This window comes from Rhea americana, unplaced genomic scaffold, assembly GCF_003343005.1.
Source record: "Rhea americana isolate MKP2758 unplaced genomic scaffold, rheAme1 scaffold_172, whole genome shotgun sequence".
In the NCBI taxonomy this organism is placed as follows: Eukaryota; Metazoa; Chordata; class Aves; order Rheiformes; family Rheidae; genus Rhea; species Rhea americana.
This window is the reverse complement of record NW_028185839.1, coordinates 1,696,389-1,717,686: the sequence shown is the minus strand read 5'-3', so window position 1 is coordinate 1,717,686 and position 21,298 is coordinate 1,696,389. Positions and strand designations below refer to the sequence as shown.

Genomic DNA, 21,298 nt, shown 5'->3' with positions numbered 1-21,298 from the left:
GTGAATATTGAGAGGCTTGAGTATTTTTAGCTGAAAGAGGTAAGAAACATACACCAGAGTAATCAGAAGCTTATCAGGTATACCACACATTATCTCTGAACAATCTATATACTTTTGTTAATGTTTTGTGCAGAATATGGTACAGCTAATTGATATACTTGTGATCCTGGTGTTTTAGACAAATGCTATAAGCTCACTATAATATTCTGTTTTTTGTCAGCTCGTGCCTGCGGTCCTGGCTTGAACAAGACACATCTTGCCCCACCTGCAGAATGTCTCTTAATATCACTGACGGCCATCATGTGAGGGAGGATCACCAAAGGGAGAATCTAGACGAGAACTTGGTGCCTGTGGCAGTAGCAGAGGGCAGACCACGCTTGAACCAGCACAATCACTTCTTCCACTTTGATGGTGAGTTAAACAGGTCTGACATCTGATGCTGCTACCCAAATAAACAAAGGGAACAGGCTTCCGTAGAAGCGAATTCGGTCCATGTTGCAGTTGAACTCTGCTTCTACTGGAGTTTGTCAAATACCCTTCTTAGAGTTCCTTCACAAGACGTCAGATGTGAGCTTGTAAGTCTGTCCAGAATTACAGGGATTTCCTCAAAGACTTTATACTGTTAAGTAAGTGCTCCTGTTTTCTTGATCTGTTGTGGTTTGCAGTTTTAACACTAGTGTTTATTCCTTGTATGCCATATTGACCAACAGAATGCAGTATTAATATGTTTTATTTTGCTACCAAATGGCTGGTTAGTGAGTGACTGCTGAGGGAGGAAACTGTGTGAYACCACTTAAAAGTTAATCTTCCCCTTACCCCTAGGTTATGTGAGGTTATCACAAGTCCCTGTTTGCAGCTTAATTCGCAAGAACCTTGCTATGCTTGGTCATGTGCACAACTCCTTCTTAGGCATCATATAACAGGAACTGCCTTAGATAGTGGTTCTGGTGACCTGAGTGGTTTATCATCAAAAGTAGTCACAAAGCACATGTGACTTCAGGTTATGGTGAGTTCTGTGTGTACCGATAAATATTTCTGAAAGAGATGAAAATCTATATTGCATTTCTTCCAAATTTTTTGATATTTTTGTCTTCAGTGCCTGCTTATTTTCCCACAGTTTTCTAGGTTTTTTGATGGCAATTTTGTTGCTTCTCTGTAAATTTCGCTAATGTTAAGASTCATTTTTGGGTGCGGCCTTACTGCAGCTCCCACCGTGTGTGTAGCCTAGGTACTTCAGATTTGCGTAAGTGAACCATTACTGGTCTTCTCTGTTTTTGTAATCTTTTGAAATTGCAGAAGGAGAATAATAAACAGAGAAGGAACAGACATTTCTAGGTACACTGAGGCCTGCTGATAGCTTCCTACGTGACTTCTGGTTTTGGGGTGTATTTTAGGTCTCCAAAGGGCACTTCGGTTTTTTGATGGCTGTCCTCCCCAGAACTCTCCTGTGTAGACCCACAAAATTATTGTGGAGATGAGGCGAAATTGCTTGGAGAAAAAAAAAGAATATTTAAACAGAAATGAGGAAGGAGATGGGAGAGAGGAYTTAGCCATGTCCCCTAATCAGTTGAGCCTGAACACATAATTATAGCAGACACCTTACTCAGTTACTTTATGTCCCTGTGTAGTGATACTCTCTGTGTTGCCAGCCACATACGTATGACCCAGTTTGGGACTAGATTTAGCTCATTAGAAGCAGGCCTGTTTTTACTAAAATTGCTGGAGTTATTTATGTGTTCCAGACTTTAATTAGGCTATGGACTGTTTTAAATTTCCCTTTTAGTAGGAACATTAAAACAAACAAAAAAGAAAGACGTCTTTGTTTGCTGGACCCTCCTTTTACTGTCAAATTGTTAAGCCATGGTGATGGTGTGCGTTTCAAAAACGGTATGCTGGAAAGAAGTGTTCTGTTTGGGAGGTTGGCAGTTACTGATTTACTCCGACCATCTCTATTTCTGGAAAACCTTAGGGGTGGATTGCATTGCCAAAATTGCCATATGTACTTTTTGGAAATATGAAGACTTGTGTTAAATATATGTAGAAGTACTTAACCTCCTGAGAATCTGTTATATTTCAGCTTGACTCTCATTGTGATTTCTTATTTTCAGGCTCTCGAATTGCTAGCTGGCTGCCTAGTTTTTCAGTGGAAGTGATGCATACTACAAACATCCTTGGTATTGCGCAAGCCAGCAACTCCCAACTTAATGCTATGGTAAGGCTACTTTAACAGCTTGCACCTGAACCTTCCTATTTGTGCTGTGAGGGAAAGGGGTGCGTGTACATAGAAAACAGAACTGGGGAGGAATTGAACACATGATAGTCATCTCTTCAGTGAGATCAGCTTTATTTCAGTGCAGTTGGGGCTGCTTGTTGGTTCAAACATAGAAGGATAGGGCTGGAGGTGGATAACTGAGAGAGARAATCTCTATCTACTTTCTGTGGGATGTAGCTGATACAGATAGATACAGTCCTTTCATCAGCCAGCTTGAAGCAGCTTCTTTAATTTTTTCCAGTATTTGTTTCCACGCACAATTTGTAGTAGTAAAGGGTCTGAATCTGTAACCAGAGAATTTAGTCATTCATTCAGTGGTAACTGATCAAACTCGTTTTATAGCTTTGGGATGTTACAGTAGTTATCTTTAATAGTACCAAGTTCCAAGATAGCTGATATGACTGCCTTGTAAGTATGAAATGGGGCTCTCTGTACTGCAGTTGACTCTTGTCGATTTGTGATGATGTCAGGAACGGTCAGGATGAAATGCTGGGTTTCATGGCTTTGCGAAAAAACACTCAAATGTAGTCCAAARGGGCAAGGATAGGACATTATAAGACTTAATTCATTGAATTTAAGAAGTGTGATTTCCTTTGAATTCTTAAAGCTATCATATTGTGTAGCATGTTAATAAACGTTCAGTGATGTATCTCATGAAGGTAATGAAATCTGGTTGTGAGATCTTTCCATAGCCACCTTTGCAGCCTCCTCAATAGGATGTTTTGAGGGTTTTCTGGGGGTGGGGTGAGAGGGGAGATGATYTGATAAGTTAAATAGGCAGGGATTCGCTGTACAAGGTCAACTCAATTAGTTTTCTTTTTTTTCTGGACACAGGAACATTAATGGGTTTTTGTTAAGGATGAGTAGTAAATTTTTAGCATCATGCGTAATTGTAAGTACAGTACTTACTTATATTAAAATACCTACTTTAGTGGAAAGGCCTGTGTTAGCAAACTACTAAAGTGTTACAGATTTTTAATGGAAACTAAGTGAAATTCTCCTTTGTGTAATAGAAAAAAAACATAGGGAAGTATTGAAAGGGAAAGACTGGAGTCTGAAATGCTGAATTGGTTGTTTTGGTCACAAGKTAGTACAATGGGGAGTTAGGTTTGCTTGTGTCTGAACTCACTGTCAGCTAGTGCATAGTTTTTGCTTTGCTCTCCAAACACCTTCCACTCTTCCTTTTTTTTTCTTTTGATGGTGTCTCAATTTTTTTTTCCCTTGCAATTTTCAGTTTTATCAAATTTTCATATTTAATAAAGTCCAGCTATTTGAGTYGAAAAGCATATTATTTTGTCCACCCTCCTACTTTTTTCTATTTCATTTGGGTATTAGYTAAGTAACTTGAAATCCAGTAATCACAGATCTCTGATAACTCAGGCTTAATTTACTTGAGCTTTTGGATGGTATTAAAATAGGTTTGTAGGCAGGATGACTGGAGAGTGTAGGTTATTAAAGCTTATGCCACTTGTCCGTACCAGTACCATTTTGAAATCTGTCTGGGACCAAGAAAAGTAATTCTTAAATGTTTAGCCAATTTTCAGTGACTGATACCAATTTTATGTAGGCCTTTATTAATAAAGGCAGTCATAGAAAGAGAGTTGAGAAGTTTTATGAAGCCTTTGAGCATCTACAAGCACTGTTCAGGAACCTAAATTTTCAGGATCATGCAGCATCTCTGTAGGAATCACAGTTTTGCTGTTGGTTTCAATGGAGTCAAAATTTTGCCTTGTAAGTCAATGCTAGTATGTTTTTTTTTATTTGTGTTCTTTTTATTCTATGTATGGTTTATATCTGCTAAGCTATTCATTTTCCTGCCTCTTTCTATTAAGCTAGTTACAGCTAACTTTTATTTATCCCTATTACTAACTGTACAAACTTTACTTTCTCCAGGCCCATCAGATTCAAGAGATGTTCCCTCAGGTTCCTTATCATTTAGTTCTACAGGACCTGCAGCTAACCCGTTCTGTAGAGATAACCACTGACAACATCTTAGAGGGGCGCATCCAGGTACCTTTCCCCACACAGGTAAGTCGTGAGCTCCTGCACCGAAATGCCTTTTTTAATGTTACAGAACAGAGCCTGTTAGAAATGAGTAAGGGGAATAAGGTAAGTAGAAGCACTGGTGAATCAAACTTAGCATGTTGCAATATTATTTTTCAGACTTTATGTATAGGAAAATACGCAGTAGGAGGAGCCAAAACAGATTTGGCTGTCTAGCGTATGTTGTATAGCACTTAATACTGCAATAGGTGACCTAATCAACATGTGTCTCTGTTGTGCATGACTGAGGTGTATGAATCTACTTTTTGCGGTTGGGCCTTAGAAGGCCTTCTAAGGTGTTAGGTTGAGTTTCTCAGATAGGCGTGTGCTAGTGTTACCCATTTGTAATACAGGGTGTTTTCTTCATGAAAGAAGGTCGGAGGCTATCACCCCTGGGCTATCGTTTGCCCACTGACTGATGTGATTTTACTGCAGGATGCATGAAGTGCTTGCCTATACAGTCTCAGACACATTATAGAACATCTGATCATAGTAAAAATCATGAGATTTGTTTTTTTCCCTCTTTGTTTAAAGTTCAGTAAATGCAGTATATTCAGTCATGTGCCAAAAATATATTGAAARTGGTCTACCTAGACTACAAACAAATATTTGCTCAGTTAAAGCAACTCTTCTTGGTTGCTCTGGTGCAGAGCCTTTGGAACGTTTCCAGCTGTTTTCTCTCCTGACAGATAATTGAATTGTACCATTTAAGAAGATTTTCTGCAAAGAAAGTTGTCAGCAACATAACATCTTGTTCTTAATAATAGCGGATTTCAGTAAAGCAGTCTGGGAACAATGCTTCTGTTAATAAGAATGTTGAATTCTGGTTCTGCACACATCAGATAGTATTGTTATCTGGAGTGTGGTTTCAGTCTGCGTATGGGGAAGCAGATAGAATTCTCTCTCAACAGAAAGCATTCTGTTTATTGCTAACTTATCTTTTTCTAAATTGGACATAACACATGATGTTGCAGAAGGCAGAATTTGAATGTGTTCGCAGAATGTTTTTGTTTTGTTGTTTCGTGTCTTGTTTTAAATCCATGRTGTTTGCATTTCAGCGTCCAGATAGCATTAGACCTGCATTGAATAATTCTGTGGATCGGCATAGTACTGATCAAGAGGATACAGAAGCTGTCACTCAGGTAACTTGGCATTGAAACAAGAGTAAAAAGTGCAACTAGAAATTGTGTGGAAGCATAAGTGCACTGGTTAGTACCAGATTAGGTTGATGATATCTGTTCCTTGCATTTCCAACAAGAACTAAGACTGTCAGACAGCAGTTCTGAAGTGCTGTAATCTCTGTCAAGCATTCAACATGGTGGTCTCTTAAAGAATTGTCCGTTTTCCTCCTTGAAGGAAAGTGCTCTTAAGTGACAGAAACTAGAAAAAAAAATCATGTCTTTGCTCATAGCTGCCAGTACTTATCCCCATCTGTGGAATATGAAGTGCCAGGACAGTCAATGCCTTCCTCTTCCCGTTCATGTGCAGGAAGTCTCCAGAGGCTTCCAGTAAATGCATAGTATTTCTCTTYTGGTATAAGAATTCTCTTGTGTTCTGGAGGAAGCACTTGGAAACGTAGGGAGCTTTGGTATGAATAGAATGGCTTACAAATAGTGCTAAGAGGTAATAGCCCCATTACCTATAAAGCACAGGAATGGCGTTTTGCCCTTCCTCTTCAAGGGCTTTGTTAATGAACTTGAGCTAGGTAAAAAGAAACATGAAGAAAGAAATAGCCTCCTAGTGGAATAAAGTCTCATTCCACTTTTGTTTTTCCCTCACTGTGGTAGCAAAACTGTGTGAGTTTCTTTTCTTGTAAACCTCTCYTTTTCATCTCAGTTCAGAAAGGGGGTGAATTTGTTAGTTGTGCGACTTTCTGGCTGCTGCAGCCTTTTGTGATCTAAAAATAGCCAACATGTCATTCACTTGAATCCGAACTGCGGCAATTCCCCCATCAGCGTATTCCAGGATAGCAAAAAGACTTTCATTTGATTTGATACTGCAGTTGAGGGTGAAGAAAAGGTGGGGGAATTGAGATACAGGTTTGAGATACAAACCTGGGGTAGGAGATGCAGAATTGTAGGAATGAAGATCTTGATCTGGGTCTGACAATTCTTTAGTAATTTTTGGGGTSAGCTTAAAGGTTTTGTTGGTGTTTTCCCCATTCTTTGTGGGCAAAGTGTCTGTTTCTACAAACTACTTTTTACTGTTTTGCCTTAGCTTGGAACTAGCTTCAAAACTGGCTTTGAATGTTTGCATTGCTGTTCAGCTTCCTGCCTTTCTGTCCTGGATGCTCAGCTTTACCTGTGTTCCTGTCCTGCTACAGAACCTGAAGTACCTGCGAGTGGTGTACATCTGTAATGTCTTTGATAATATGCCCTCTAAAAATGGTGTGTTCTTGCTTTGCATTACAGCAGAGAACTTTGCTCAAATTAGCAGTATTTTAGTTGGAGCAAATGGCTCTTTGGAAGGAGAATGTATTTTTGTTCTGAAGAATAGCACGAYGATAGTCTAGAGAACATTTTGTGACTGTGGAAAAACTGTGAATTTCATGCAAAATCCAAAGCAAGTGAGTGGTGCTACAGGTGGCTGCCTGCATATTTGGAATGAACTGATGGTCTCTGTTCAGGTGTTACTGGATGGGTGTTTACAGTGAAAGCTGGGTTTTACAGGCCAAGGCCTAAGTAGGGRACTGGCATTGCCATACAGCAAGAGAAACTTGCTGCTGGGTGGTGTAATGGAAGGTCCATCWGCTGCTATCCCTGTTCTGCCTGGTATTTGCATAAATGTGACTGATTAGTGCCCCAACGTGGACAGCTAAGCCARTCCCTTTTCTTCAGTTGTTTGCATTTAAGTTGATGGTGTGTAACAAAAGTGAGTAGGTGTGCCCTAAAGGCTGTGACTTGTTGGTTTTAGTCTTGCCATACTGACCTACTTCCTATTTTAGACCATGTTTTCTCCCTCCTGCTGTATCCTTATCATACTGTCAATGTACTGCAGTTGAATGTGGTACAGAGATCCCTCTTCTGCTGCTGATCTTGCCCCAGGAAAGTTTTTTTTGGAAGGCCTGTGTGTTTGAACACGTTGCCTCCCTCGACAGGAGACGAGTGCTTTTCAGTGGATATTAGGCCAAACCAATTGCTCTGCGCATTTAGGCTGCCTTAAAACAAGTGAATTGCTCCTGTTACATTGCCACAGAGATCATCTGCCTAGGAGTCAGGCTTGCTCGACTRTGTTACTGGTAATATTCTTCTGGCTGAGAGAAGACCCGGGAGCACGGAGGCATCCTCTAGGGAACTCCACTCACTCTTGTCTCTCTTCAAATTTGATTTCAGTTCTTAACTGMGTACCTGGTATACTGTAGATGTTCTCTTTCTGTCTTGCCAGAAGTATGTATTGCTGTAGTCTGCCAAATGCTGTCTCTCTGGAAGGATCTAGCAGTAAACAGGCTACTTTAGCAGATTGCACTTCATTTTTAAGAAGCTTTTTGCATGTAAGAGGGGAAGGATGTTAGAAGCCACCATCTCCTGTGAGTGAGACTTGCATTTTCAAATAGTACATAGATGTAACTTCACACCTTATACAGCTGGGAGAGACCGTGGCAGCCACACAGTGGGTTTCTCTCTGATTACTTTCTGTTGCAGCCTTAGAATATGTTTTACAAGCTTTGCTTTCAAACTTTTTTTTCCTCCTTCCTTTTTAATCAATATGTTCATTGAGAATTGTTGTAGATCTCCAACAGCAAGTGGCAAACCTGCCAGGGTTCTGCTCGTTGGAAATAATGCTGCTAATGAGAGCTGGCAAGCTCAGGCAAATGCACCCTTCCTTATGGGTAATATCCTCTGTTTCCTGTGCTACATTATGACTTAAGGTATCTGAACCCTCTGTRGAATTAAGACAGAGGTAGTGACTCTTTTCTCTTTTTTTTTTTTCTTTTTTGCCTAAATGTAACTTTACGATTTTAGGGTGTCTATGATGCCAACGTGGTGTAAATTAAGCGTGTTAAAGGCTTGCTAGATAATGCTCTAAAAACATTGACCAGTTCTAACAGTCTTCACCTAATATTTAGCCAGATGCCATGCACACACTTTTTTTTTTATGGTCGTATATTGAAATGGTAATGCTRCCAGCATTCTGCATAATGGACTATATGCTTTCTTTCCATCCCCACTATGTTATGTTTGCCCTGCCATGCTTTTTTTGATCCTGTTATTACTCTCAACAAGAATAGATGYTTGAGCAACTATAGATATTTCCTGAAACCTTGTGTTTTCATGCACTAAAACTTATTTTAGAGTTATGCTTTAAAAAATGATTCTTTTTGTTTATTCCTGTAATCTATAGTGGATATTGGGTGGGACTCTTCAGAGCTGSCTTGAAAGTTGTCATTATAAAGCTGAAGCTTTTCTGGTGCAGATGTTGCCCCTCCTTAATAAGCTAGTACCCTTCTTACTGCTTTAACCCAGCAAAACTTCCTTTTGCCTTATTCACTTATTTTTCTAATTTGGTAATCAGAAGCAGTAGTCAAGGGGGTTTCATACCTGTTCCTCTGGATCTGCCGAAGTCTTTGGAGACCGATTGTAGGTTTTCTGATCCTGGATAAAGTGAGTAAGATCACTCTGTGGAGCTCTCACTTCATCTCAGATGAGGCATTGCTCTGAGGCAGTCCAACAGTACCGCTACCCTGTCACCCCAAGACCTTAGTGTGTGTAATAGGTAGATGCCAGTGTGCAGGGCACTTCATTGAAATACACTGAGAAAATACTTGTGTCTGAGGTTGCAGTGTCARTACTGTTCTGGCTTAGGTCCTGACAGTTCCTCTTTGGTTCACCTGGCTGATAGGAAGTGACATTTGTCTTGCCATTTGCTCTCTAAAGACATTGCATCAGKGAGATGGAGTTACTGGTACCTCTCTAGGGCTTTGGAATGACTCAACTCGTTTTGCACGTCAGCTGTTAAAACCTGCGCGTTGCACACTGTAATACTGCTGAGCCCAGCCTGCTGGGACCTACGCAGTGGGTCCACTGCTCTGTACACGTGACTGGCCATTGAGGCTCGCACAGTTGGAGTACCAGGAATCCAAAACTAGACTGTAGGAACTGACTAGAGTAATACTTCTCTTAGGCATCCTACTTGTTTGAGTGATCTGCTGGAATACCAAGTGATGACTGCATCATTGTTCTTGGTTGAGGTGATTTGTTTTTTGAAGTTACTGTGTTTAGCAGCATCTTGTTTTTCCCCTGCAGAGTTGACCTGATACTTTATGACAGAATGTGATCAGGGTACATGATTTCACCTATGCTAGTTTATCAGTGTCATCATTCATCAACTCAATTTTCACGTAAGCACTGTCRGCCAGCTGTCAAGGGCGAGGAGGTACTATGAACGGGGCTGCTAGCTTCCTTTAGTGACATGCACTGCTTGGGACAGCTGCAAGCCTTGCCCCAGCAGTCCAAACACATGGTAATTTGGGTGCTGCAGAACCTGGTGAACTGCAGCATCAGAAATTCCTGTCTCAATTGCCCCATCCTCTTTGCAGATATGTTTGATACTCTTTTCTTAGTGTATGGATTTCTGGGCTTTTTTTGGAACTCCTTACTGTTGCATTGCTTATCAAGCCAGCTCCAGAATCTCATTATATCAACTACCACACTTTGAGAGAGCGTTAATTATGAGTAATTAATTTTTTATATCTCTGAGATCACTTTCAAACATGGAATAAAACATACAGCCTTATAGAATACTGATTCTTTGAACATGTTTTGAATTACCTTTGTGTATTTTGACTGGGTTTTTTAAAGGGGAACAAAGAGAATTGAGTGAATAGGTGAGAGTCCATTTTCCTCCAATGTATCTGAAAATCACAGCTCTTCATAGCTTGTTACGTTAGTTGCAGAGAAGCCCTATTTGCAAACTTTCCAGACTTAACGATTTCTTTTTCTTCCTCTTTTCCTTCCTCACCCTTCCTTCTCTTAGACTGAGAGAGTGCCACTGGAACTCAATTCAAGACTGGAGGAAATGGTGGAATTCAGTGAAATGGAAGCAGAACCTAGTGAAACAGAAGATTTTGAGGCCAGAGGAAGTCGCTTTTCAAAGTCAGCTGATGAAAGGCAGCGTATGTTGGTTCAGCGGAAGGAGGACTTGTTGCAGCAAGCTCGGAAGTATGTTCCTCCCTGAAACTGTTGCCAAGCCACTCAATTATAACTCCCAGAATGAATTTCAAATGGATTATGACCAATGGGAGGTTGAGTAGATGCAAAATGCAGTGGAAAAAATGAATGCATCTGCTACAGCAGGCTGAGAATACATTTTAAAATAACCATTGCTGATGAGCCCAATTCTGAAATAGTGTCATAGATCCCAACACAGACAGGGCTTCCTGACTAGGTGATCCAAAGATCTTTGAAATCATAGCATGATTTTGCAAGCATCTGAGTTTTAGTTTGGTCCTATAATAAGCGAGAGATCTTTAGTTCTGCTGAGTTCTCTAGTACATCAGTGCTTATCTTCTAGCAAAGATGGCAGCCTACACTATGTATGCTGTTACAGCTGAAATTACTGTTGGACATCACTCTTTTCAAATACAGGGTGTCTTTAGCACTAAGTGGCATAGGTTGATAGAGTATTACTTACTAAAGTACCTCAAAGGAACTCAGGATCAACTGGCAAGTCAACACTTCTTAGGCGATAGTGACTGACTTGAACTGATATATATATGTGTATATATATATACTGATATACATATATATATATATATATATATACACACACACACACACGTATGTATATATGTATATGTATGTGTATATATATATATATGTATATATATTTTAACCCAGCTAATTAAAGGTGTTATATGTAGAATATAACTTTTTTTTTACATGACTTACAGTCATTCTGGTGAAGTTTGCTAATGTCCAATGTTGATTAAAAAAAAAACAAGAGAAGGAAAAACATTGATGATATAAAGGAAACTTTTATTTAGCATTTGTCTTGATCAAATGCTGTCTCTATCTTTGTATCTTAGGGAAAATACTGAAAGAGTCTACACAAATGTGTTGGGTTATGCATCCTTTGGTGTTAACAGATAGGCCACTCATGTTCTTAGGTTTCCTTGGCAAATTGAAATGCTCCCACGTGAATAATGGGTGGGACAGCAGCTTTTAAGAGTTTGTCTATGAATAGGCTTGCTGCCAGAATCATTTTCTTTGACATTTGAAAAATGTCATTCAGGGAGGCAAAGTATTTTTATGTTCTGGTTTACTAGTTCCCTTCCTATGTTTTTTAAGAGCTGTGGAATTCCACACTACTGTATTCTGTAATGTATTGGGGTGTGAAATCTGGAAGCTGGTCCTTGTATTTTTGCATTATCTTACACTTTGCAGCCTTAGCACCTCTTCAAAGACTTGCTTGTTAACATTGGTGAAGGAATTTTTATGGTAGACAATACCTCATCTTAAATGGTGGAATAATGGAGACAGAGATTAAGTAACTCATCTGAATTCTCAGTGAATCACTGAGCTAAGAATAGAGCCCAGACCTATAGAACTGGCTCCATCTTGTATGCACAGAGTCTTGCACAAAAATTAAGGGCTTCTGATAGCTGTATAAAGYGTAGAACAGGTTATATGAGCCTTTTGGGGAATATGTAGTGTGTATGTATCAAAAGTATTTTCTTACTTTCAATATGTCTTTAATCTCCCTTATTTCCTGGATGTACCAGCTAGGTATTTTCCAGAGCAAAAATGAGGTGGGTTCTACTTACTCATCTTTTGCTTTGTCCTCCTGTAGGCGTTATTTAAACAAAGCCTCTGATGAGGAGTTGATCACAGAGAAACCCTCTCCATSTGAGGGTGCTTCCGCTGATCCCGTCACCCTGCGTCGCAGAACGTTAGCTGCTGCTGCCGAACGGAGACTTCAGATGCAACAAAACTCTTAGCGCTCACAGCCCCTCCCTCTTCTCTGCCTCGTGAGCAATGTTGAATAAATAAATTAAATACAAGGAAACCTGCGCTTTCTATACCAGCAGGAAAGTGTCTCGTCAGAGTTCAGCTAGCTGTGCTGCTGAGTGAGCTGGCTGCCTCTCTGCTGTATAAAGCATGTGGTCTAATAATGTTTGGACAGCTGACAAATTAACCTTTTTTTGTAATATTTTCTATGTGACGTTGATCCCCTCCGCAAACGAAGGCAATTTCTAAACCATGGGTGTGATTTCTGCAGCTAGCATGAGGTATTAGGCTGACTGCACAGCCAAGGCTGGGGAAAGAGCGTGTCCAAATTAGCAGGTGTGTGTACAGGTCACAGAGGGCCCTGGCATGTTTAGCTTGAGATCAGGGATAGTCATTCCAAGAAGAGAAGAAAGTTTAGAAATTTGCAGCAAATGCTGTATTAGGTGAGCAGGCATCTGCTCTTAAGTTACTGTTTGTATCAAGAGTGAATGAAGAGTGTTACATAGGCCTGCTTGAAGGGCTGGAGTAGTATTCCTGGAAAGTGAGTTCTTAGCCTGGATGGAAGTTGCCTAGCTACGTAAAATAGAAGAAAGTAAGACCATGAATTCTGCAGTGAAGCGCTAATTCACGTTGATTCTAGTATAAAATTGTTTACTGTTTCTGGGCTTTTCTGTACTTGCTGACTTTTAGCTCTGTTCACTTCCCAGGGCTGCACTATTTTCCTTTGCCTTTTATGACCAGAAACAAGTGGGAGACAGAGAGGAGTAAAGTGAAGAAAAGGGGGCACAAGGCAAAGTTATTAACCCCTGGAATTCAGTGTTATGATATGCCAGTGGGATACAATTGAAAGGCCTGGCGTTCTGGTCTCTAGAGCAATACGGATGGGACTTCTTGAAGAGGCTAGAGATAACTCTGGTATCTTGCATTTTATTTCACTTTTTTAACCCCACAGCGTCTCCCTGAGTTTATTCAGAAAGACTAGAAGAATTGGGGCAGCTGGACCTTAGGCTAGCTGCAGTCCAATCTCCTAACCCTTGATTTTTCTAAAGAACTTTTGACATGAGATACACTTGGAACCGCCAGTGCTAGCTTACATAGTTGAGTTTTACATGGCAGTGACTTAATTTTTAAGTTTGAAGAATGAGTTCTAGTATCACTGCCCTTTAGAAGGAGCCCAGTATTATCTAGAATTATTGGTAATTTTTTTTTTTACTGTTAGTTTTTAGGACATTTAAAGGTGAATTTAATGAAAGGAGTTGCATCAATGTTTAGGTGAAAATAATTTATTTCAATAAAACTCTTTGGGAAGCCTTACTTTGCAATGCTATTAGTAAACTTCAAAGAATTTTTTGGAGATCTTTGGTTTTGCTCAGAGCACAGCTGTTTGTTTTTATTGTTAAAAAATAAAAATAAAATCTTGGTCAGTGTTGGAAATTGTTTGGGAATTTCTGTAATGTGACCTCTCATGTTCCTAGCATGTGTTTGGTTTTTAAATGTAGCATTTGCAGTTTGCCACCCACTGCTCCTTTCTGTCACAACAAAAGAGAATACTACTGCCTAATATTAAGTTTTGAGAAGTTTTTCCAAGCCTTTGGTTGTAGACCGGTTATTGCTACTGCAATTCAGTTATGCTGCAAACAAGAAAGTGGAAGAGAAAATGTCTGGAGGGACTGTTTGGCTGGTTGGTTGGTTTTTGGTGGTTTTGTTTGCTTTTAAAGGGGGTGGGGTTGGTTGGTTGTTTTTGGTGGTTTTGTTTGCTTTTAAAGGGGGAGGGGAGTGTTGAGTTTTGACCTGTCTGGCAGCGTATTTAAAAGATGAGAGCTGTTGTACGTGTGACCAATATGTAGAACTTAGTCCTTTATTGAAATGTCCAAGAACCTAGGTACCTCTGGAGTGCAGAAAGGTAAAGAGGAAACAGTAGTCATCTACAGAGTAGAAATACTTCTCTGTGGGTTTACATTCCTCCTCCTCGCTGCCTTTCTGGGAGTTCTCGCACATGATGACGCAAAATGACTCCCAGTTTTATCTAGGCAGAGGGGGATGCTTGTAGCTGTGGTGGATTCTGAYGTAGCTTTGGGCTTGCAGGAATGTCATTGGTGTGCTAAGTCTTCTCCTGCTTTGCCTGCCTGCCAGTGAAGGGGAGGCTGCACGCTAAGGATGTTTCCTTCCTCCTCCCCAAATGCAAAGGGCCAAGAGCCGTTACCCCTTGCCCAAGGTTCTGCTGTGGAACTGTGGTGCGCAGCCTCCACCTTAGCCTRGTTCTAGTGCTCCCTAATTCCTTAGGTTTACGTTGGCCTGGAAAGGTGGTGTAGTGAAGCAGCTGTACTTGGTCAACCCCCCTTTCTCTGCCCCTTAAGGGACCCTGTTGTGGAACATGGGAATGGTGTGGCAGGCTCATTGCTCCTTTGTTTGCAGGTAGGTCAGGCAGGAAGCAAAAGAAATTGGGGGACTGCCTTGTATAAATCCCTCTTGCCAAAGATCCTACGATTATTCAGATTGCACTACAGATGAGTAATTCAACTTTTTTTCTGGTGGCTTAATCCTGCTTTGCTTTCAACTCTCTTCTGTGATGCCCCTGGCCAGCCGCTGGATGGCATCATTGCCTGGAGCTCACTTACAAAATGACCTACTTCAGCAATGAAAGGCTTGTTTGTGCGAAGCAGCACGACATGGACCAGTGGTGGCCTGTTGGCTGGCTCTGCTTCCCTGAAAATGGAGGTCACCCAAAAAGAAGCTTGACTGACTTTGCCAGTGCCAATATGAGCTACTTCTGTCTCATGGAATAGCTGTAAGCAGCAGGAATCTTGAAAAAATACCTTTGTCGCACTGAACAGGACATGCTGCGGTGTGGAAAAAGCATCCTTTTCTAACCATTTTTTTTTCTTGTTCAGGCCAGCTCTGCGTTGAAGCTCAGTGGGAGGCTCGGTGTAAAGCCAAGGTAGGGGGTCCTGGCTTCTTAGGTAACCTTCCCTACAGCTCCTTCATCAGCCTCGACTGTCAGCCTTGTGGGCCAGCTGGCTCTGGAAGTGTTCCTGTGGTTCGAGAGGCAGATGAGGAGCACAGTGCCAGCCTGAGCTCTGCCAAGCGCTAGTGAGAAACCAGCCCCTGAGAGCACATGGAGCTGCCAAAGAAGAGGTCAGAGAATGAAAGCGTGCTCATAGTGTGTGCTGTGCTGTGCTCTGTGGTGCCCAAATGCCAGGGCACAGCTAGTGATGCTGTGCGGTCTAAAGGCTTCAGGCCAGCCGGYCTAACCACAGTACATTTTTCGTCTTGCTTTCTTGGTGTGGCTATTTAACATGGGTCAACAGTTCTGCATTTATGGGACTGCCATGTAAGGTCTCATTGATGGAGCTCAAAATTCTGAATGCGGACGAGTGTTAGGCGGGCGAGCTGTTTCTCCCGGATAGTTCCAGCAGTGATCCCAAAGCTGATGTTACTTTATGCCTCCTCCACGTTTCAGTAGCTGAACGTTACCTCTATATGCTTATCTGGTTGGTTACCAGCCCCAAAGGAACATGCTGCCATGTTGACTCTATGGAGARAAACCTCTTCCCTCCCTACTTCCCCTATGATGGGATTTGTARAGGTGGCTCCATAAGGTGGTCTCCTATCCTGGGTATTCTCATGGTTTGACTGGTTCCAGGTGTTTGCACTGGTAGGTCTTGGTGATTCCTGTATTTCATCAGCAATTATCTTGCTCTCTAGTCTGGCCAGATGCTGTGGTATGAAAAATCAGTGAGGTACATCAGGATGAACATAATGGGAGTCTCTCCATTTCTAACCGGGGTGCAGTAGTGTTTACCCCCTAAAATTCTCTGTCTCTGTTGCTAGCGGCCACTGCATCAAGGATTATGAGGCCATCCCAAGTTACCTCTTTTTGCCAAGGCATAATTTAGATCTCTGTCATAGACCAGTGGCTTCTAAAATGGTACTTGTGTTGTGGAGAGCRTCCCTCAGCTCAGAGAGCTTAAAATTTCACTGCTAGGTTGGTCCAGTGTTTGTCCAGGAGTGTGTGCCAGAGGCAAATTTGGGCAGTATTTCTACAGTCTATGTTCCTGTCTCAAAAAATTCCCTAACTACCTGGTGTAACAGGCTCTCCAGCACTGACCTTCCCTTGTAAAGGGAGATGAGAAAGAGTCCAAGGGAGAATTGTTGCTCATCTTGAATTCCAGTCCATAYAGTGACTTTGGGACCAGTGTAGAGCTGGTGAGAGCAGTGCAGCCAAGCTGACTCTACCACGCATCTGCCTGGAGCAGCTTTCAGAGAGCCAGATGCATTTCTGAGCGTACACAGTAGCTGCAGAGCTTTTGGGAGGCTTCTGAGCTAGGGGGTAAGCTAATCACTAGGGTCAACCTTAAAGTTGCATCTCCCTGGCTAAAACAATGCGCTGTCTGAATTACAAGTTGCTTAGTTTTGCTGCASATCAGAAATGTAGCTGCACCATTGCCCGGTAATTTCCTGTCTGCAATCAAGGCTTTCACAGGGGCCTGTGGACCTTGGCTAAAGAATACTAAAAGATACAGGTTATTCTTGAGGGGAGAAAATGTTACCTTTCTTGGAGACTGTAACCTTCCCCTACATCTCTGAGAAAAAAAATCTTAGATGTTTTTGAGCTTCTGGCGTCTTACAGGATCTGCAAAACGAAGGAGCCAGCCGAATAACTYGCTTTACCATAGATGAGTCCACCGTGTCCATTTGAGACAATATGACATAGACCTGACTCAAGCCCAAGACGAGAGGCTTGGCTTGGTGTCCCAGTGTGTCTCTCCTTGGATTCTCTCTGTGCTGGTGGTCTATACCAGCTATCTCTGAGGGAGGTCCAAGAAATTCTGCGGTTAGCAACTGCAGGACAAACCTCCCCTTGGGAAATCTCTTTCTAACTCGTTGCCCTTGGTGGTAGTGTTTACATTGCTCAAAACCTAAAACATGAATGTGTTGGTTAAATAGCCGTAGATGGTGTTCTTGTTGAAATGAATAGAAGTGAATTTCTTCCCCAGCACACAGTAATAGACACTTCCTTTTTATTTCTTGTTTGGGGAGGTTTTGTGGGGTTTTTGGTTTTGGTTTTCTGTTGGTTACAAGTGAAGCTCTAATGCAGTTTGAGTCATCTGTAGGATTTTTAATGCACAATACTTGAATTTAGGAGCTGACTTCAGATAGTGAGAGTCTTCTTGGTCTCACTATTCCTATTGCAGCAGCTGAAAATCTCAGCATCACAGCTATCATCGAGATAAACTGAGCGCTTTGAAGTATAGATGAAGCAAAAATAATCTTGTCCTCCATGAATCTCCCCTAATTGAGATCGGTTATTCAGTACCCTCAAATGTACACGAGCTGCAAAGGCTTACCGCTGACGCAGCTCTGCAAAACCCGCCATGCACTTCTAACYGTACAGCACTCATGGAAAAGTAAATCGTCAGCGTGGCAACCTAGAGCGGCTCTACCAACATGAGGAATTAATTTGATATTTCTCATGAGTGAGCAGAAACGCAGGGTGTTGCTCTGCCTTTTCYTGTCCAGGGAGGTGGACGGACCCTGGGGGAGCCTGATGCAGTTTGTCCATCAGATGGTAAGCGCTGAACTTGTAAATGTACCTTTTTTTCTACCTGTTTTTGTTTGCAGAATTTCTGCAAGGATCAGAAATTTCATGACTGTAGGAATTCATCCACAAATGATTTGTGTGCAATCTTCGTGGTTCTTCAGTTGTACCTTGGTGCTTTTSTTGGGTTTTATGTACTCATCAGCTTTCACGAGATGCAAAATCTTGACTGATGTGAGTCTTAGAACTTAGTGCAAATAGCAGCTTTATTTGTTCAAAATTAGTTTTCTGCAAATATTGTCTGAAATGTGTTTCTGATTTTACTAGACAGGCCTTCTGATGGTTCATTAAGCGGAACATTTATGGAAAGTGAGTGAGACAGGTCCAAAAACATTCTTCAAAATCAATTCTGCTTTTTAATCTGAATCAGCATTTGTCAAACATTTTTCACTGGATTTATTGCCTAGCCAGACTATCCCATGCTCCTGTCTCGCTTTAGCCTGTTTTGCCGTGCTCCTCCGACTGTGACGTGAAATGCCGGAGGCAGGAATGGTGTTGTTGCTATCAGGGTTTATATTTCTCCCCTTAAATCACTTGTCTTTTGGCTRTTTTTAACAATGATGCGTGCAAGCGATTGCAGTGAGATGGAAGTGTTGTTGGCCTGTTGTTTTGTGCATGGGATGAGGGGCAAGAGCGACTCAGGAATTTGCCTTTCCGCCTGGCCAGGACGTGGGCGAGCGAGCGCTCTGGGCGATGCGATCAGACTAAGTGGCTGGGGAGGAATTTAAGGCGTAACGCGTTCAACTCGGGATGGGAACTGGGTTAACACTAGGCTTTGCAGCCTTCTGCAGATGGTCTGGATGTGTCCCAAGGGGCCAAGACCTTGAATCGCTGCACGTGGCCACTTGGACTGTATGGGAGCCCATGGGTTGTTAACACAGCGGGGCGCCCTGCGATGCCAAATCCCACCGAAGCCCCGAATCGTTATTGTCCTGCCTAGGAGAAAACTCTTTTTTTTCCTAAAGAATCCCGCACCAAACATCTTCAACGGCGTTTTTTCCAGCAGCGCAAGCACCTTCCTTTGTACTTTTTCTTCCCTCAGAAAAGAAACCCAATCAAGAAACACAGCAAAAGAATTAGACCGAAAGCCAGGAGGTGACAGACCAGGCGTACAGACAAACATTCTCTTTATTGAGCTACACATGAATTTTCCATTAGTCAGAGAAAGATTGGCAGTGTGTAATATATCACAGAAACCTCACTGATTGGTAATAGAAAGGCTTAGAAAGACCTGGCGCTTTATATATATATATAATATTTTAGTTTCCTCTTTATTTATTCATTTTATTTTAAACAGGTGTGACTGCTTTTCTTCAGCAAAGGTAACTCTTAAAAGTGAAACTGTGAAGACGTCGGATTACTAATCAAAGTAGAAATGACGAAGGGTCGGTCATGAAAACGGTGGCTTTAATGTAAACACTACATTCGATTTTGTTTTTGTGGTTTTGTGTGTGTGTTTTAAAATTTTTAAATTATTTTCATTCTTGCATTTTTGTTTTTTAAGTTTTTTTGGTTTTTTATTTTATTTTGTATTTTTTTTGTGTTTTTTTTCCTTTTTTTTTTGCAGCACAAACATCCCCACATGAGAGAGAAAAAACACCATTCACTAAAAGGGAGGACTGGAGGAAGAAAAAAGCAGCACAAAAAAGCATTCACTGGAAAGAGTTTAAAAATTAATAAAAACAAAACGAAACAAACAAAAAAAACTTAAACCAAAAGAAAAAATTTTATATATATATATATGTATAGAACCCTCCCAGAAACTCCCAAATCAACCCCAAAGAAAAAGAAGAGGAAGCCTATCTGGTATGTAGTACACGGTATTTTTTTTTTTTTCAGAGCAAAAAAGTCGAAAGAAGGGAGATCTCTGGATGAACAGGCCGCTGCTGGCCAAAAGACGGCTGTGCTTTTTTTTCGATACAAACCTGGAGAGCGCGAGACGACTCGGAGGAAAGAGCTGCTAAACTCGGGAGGAACGAAAGAAGAAGGGGGGAAGACCCCGGGGGGGAGGCGGGCGCCGGGCTCCGAAGAGCCGGCCCGCGGGAGGGTGCAGGCACACAGCCTTGACCTAAAGTGGGGTGCAAGCGAAAAGGAAGGAAAACAAACAAACAAACAAACAAAAAAAAAACACGGAAGGAAAAGAAGGAAAAAAAGCAAAAGCGCCGGGGGAGCGAGTGCGGCGCGCTGCTGCCCGGGGAGGGGGCGAGGAGACAGCCTCCGAGCGCCGCCGCGGCCGGGGAAAGGCCCCTCTTTTCCTTTCCCGTTTTAGCTGTGACACGTGGCAAGGGGGGATTTTTCTTTTTCCTCTCCCTTTCCCCCCTTCCCTCCTTTTTTTTTTTTCCTTTTTTTCTTCTTTACATCTCTTCAGGTTGGAAACGCGGCCCGAGCGCGGCCCCGCGCGCGGCTGGGGCGGGAGCCCGGCTTTCGGCACGCGAGAAACAAGAATAGCAAGAATAATTAATAATAATTAAAAAAAAAAAAAAAAAAAAAAAAAACACCCGGTCAAAGAAATCACAGGAGGAGAAGCCGCCCCGGCTCCGGGGTCTGGTGGGCTGCGAAACGCCGCCGTCCCCGCGTTAAAAGCAACGCGGCCGCTGTACGCCCAAGGGAAGAGCTTCCTTCAGAAACTCGCGGGCTCCTTCGGGCTAAAAAGGCGGGCAGGCCGCCTCCGAACCCCCGTGGGATTTTTCTTGGCTTATTTAACCGATCGTTTCCAATTTCTGTGATTTTTTTTTTCTTTTTCTTTTTTTTAAAACTAGGAAGGGCTGGGATCTGCCCGGGAAACCAGTTCTGCCCACAGCTCTTTGAGACGAACTAAAAAGGTGGTTGCGGATTCCTTTATATATATATAATATATATATATGTATATATATACTTATATATATAATTTTTCATTATGCCTTTTTATTTACCAACTTTGCACGATTATGGTTTAAGGTGTGTGTGTTTTGTTTTTTTTCCCCCCCCCTGTTTCCCCCCCCCCCCCCCCCCGCGTTGGGTTTGGCGGTTTCGCTGCGGCCGGCATGGCCGGCGCGTGCGTGGCCGTGTGGCGGCTCCCCGCTCGCCTCTCCGCGCGCCGCCGCCGCCGCCGCCCCGGGGAGCCGCCGCCGCCGCCCGGGGGGTGGGGGTGCGGGTGGCGGGCTCAGTACAAGCCGCAGCCCCGCAGGTTGTTGGCGATGATGATGTCGGTGACGGCGTCGAACACCACCTGGATGTTGTTCGTGTCCGTGGCGCAGGTCATGTGGCAGTAAATCTCCTTGTTGGGGGAGCGGTTCTTGCTCTCRAACTGCGCTTGGATGTACGCCGCCGCGTCCTCGTAGGTGTTGGGGCCTGCGGGCAGAGGCGGCGGCGGCTGAAAATCCGGAAGGTTCCCGCGACCCCGAGGCAGCGGCGCCTTCCCCCGCGGCGCCTGGGCCCCTGGCGGCGGGGAGCTGCCCC

General features: G+C 42.5%; 2 protein-coding genes and 1 long non-coding RNA gene across 4 annotated transcripts in view; 2 read left to right on the top strand and 1 right to left on the bottom strand.

Annotated features, from left to right (window-relative positions):
• The window catches only part of AMFR (autocrine motility factor receptor), a 28,834-nt gene extending 15,139 nt beyond the window's left edge, over positions 1–13,695 (top strand). The window contains exons 8-13 of the mRNA XM_085301120.1: positions 221–411; positions 2,109–2,212; positions 4,166–4,300; positions 5,374–5,457; positions 10,289–10,473; positions 12,104–13,695. Coding sequence (XP_085157246.1) covers positions 221–411; positions 2,109–2,212; positions 4,166–4,300; positions 5,374–5,457; positions 10,289–10,473; positions 12,104–12,251 — 847 coding nt within the window. The 3' untranslated portion in view covers positions 12,252–13,695. The remainder of the gene's footprint in view (positions 1–220; positions 412–2,108; positions 2,213–4,165; positions 4,301–5,373; positions 5,458–10,288; positions 10,474–12,103) is intronic.
• Positions 13,696–14,178: 483 nt separating this feature from the next.
• Positions 14,179–19,982, top strand: LOC146598025 (uncharacterized). Of its 2 annotated transcripts, none has more exons than XR_014895351.1 (5): positions 14,179–15,049; positions 15,153–15,199; positions 17,884–18,034; positions 19,158–19,272; positions 19,428–19,982. It is a non-coding gene; the product is annotated as an uncharacterized LOC146598025 (long non-coding RNA). The 2 variants fall into 2 exon arrangements; XR_014895350.1 differs by having other exon boundaries at positions 15,153–15,396.
• Positions 19,983–20,859: 877 nt separating this feature from the next.
• GNAO1 (G protein subunit alpha o1) overlaps positions 20,860–21,298 on the bottom strand; it is a 145,020-nt gene continuing 144,581 nt past the window's right edge. Inside the window, exon 7 of the mRNA XM_085301137.1 lies at positions 20,860–21,190. Coding sequence (XP_085157263.1) covers positions 21,003–21,190 — 188 coding nt within the window. The 3' untranslated portion in view covers positions 20,860–21,002. The remainder of the gene's footprint in view (positions 21,191–21,298) is intronic.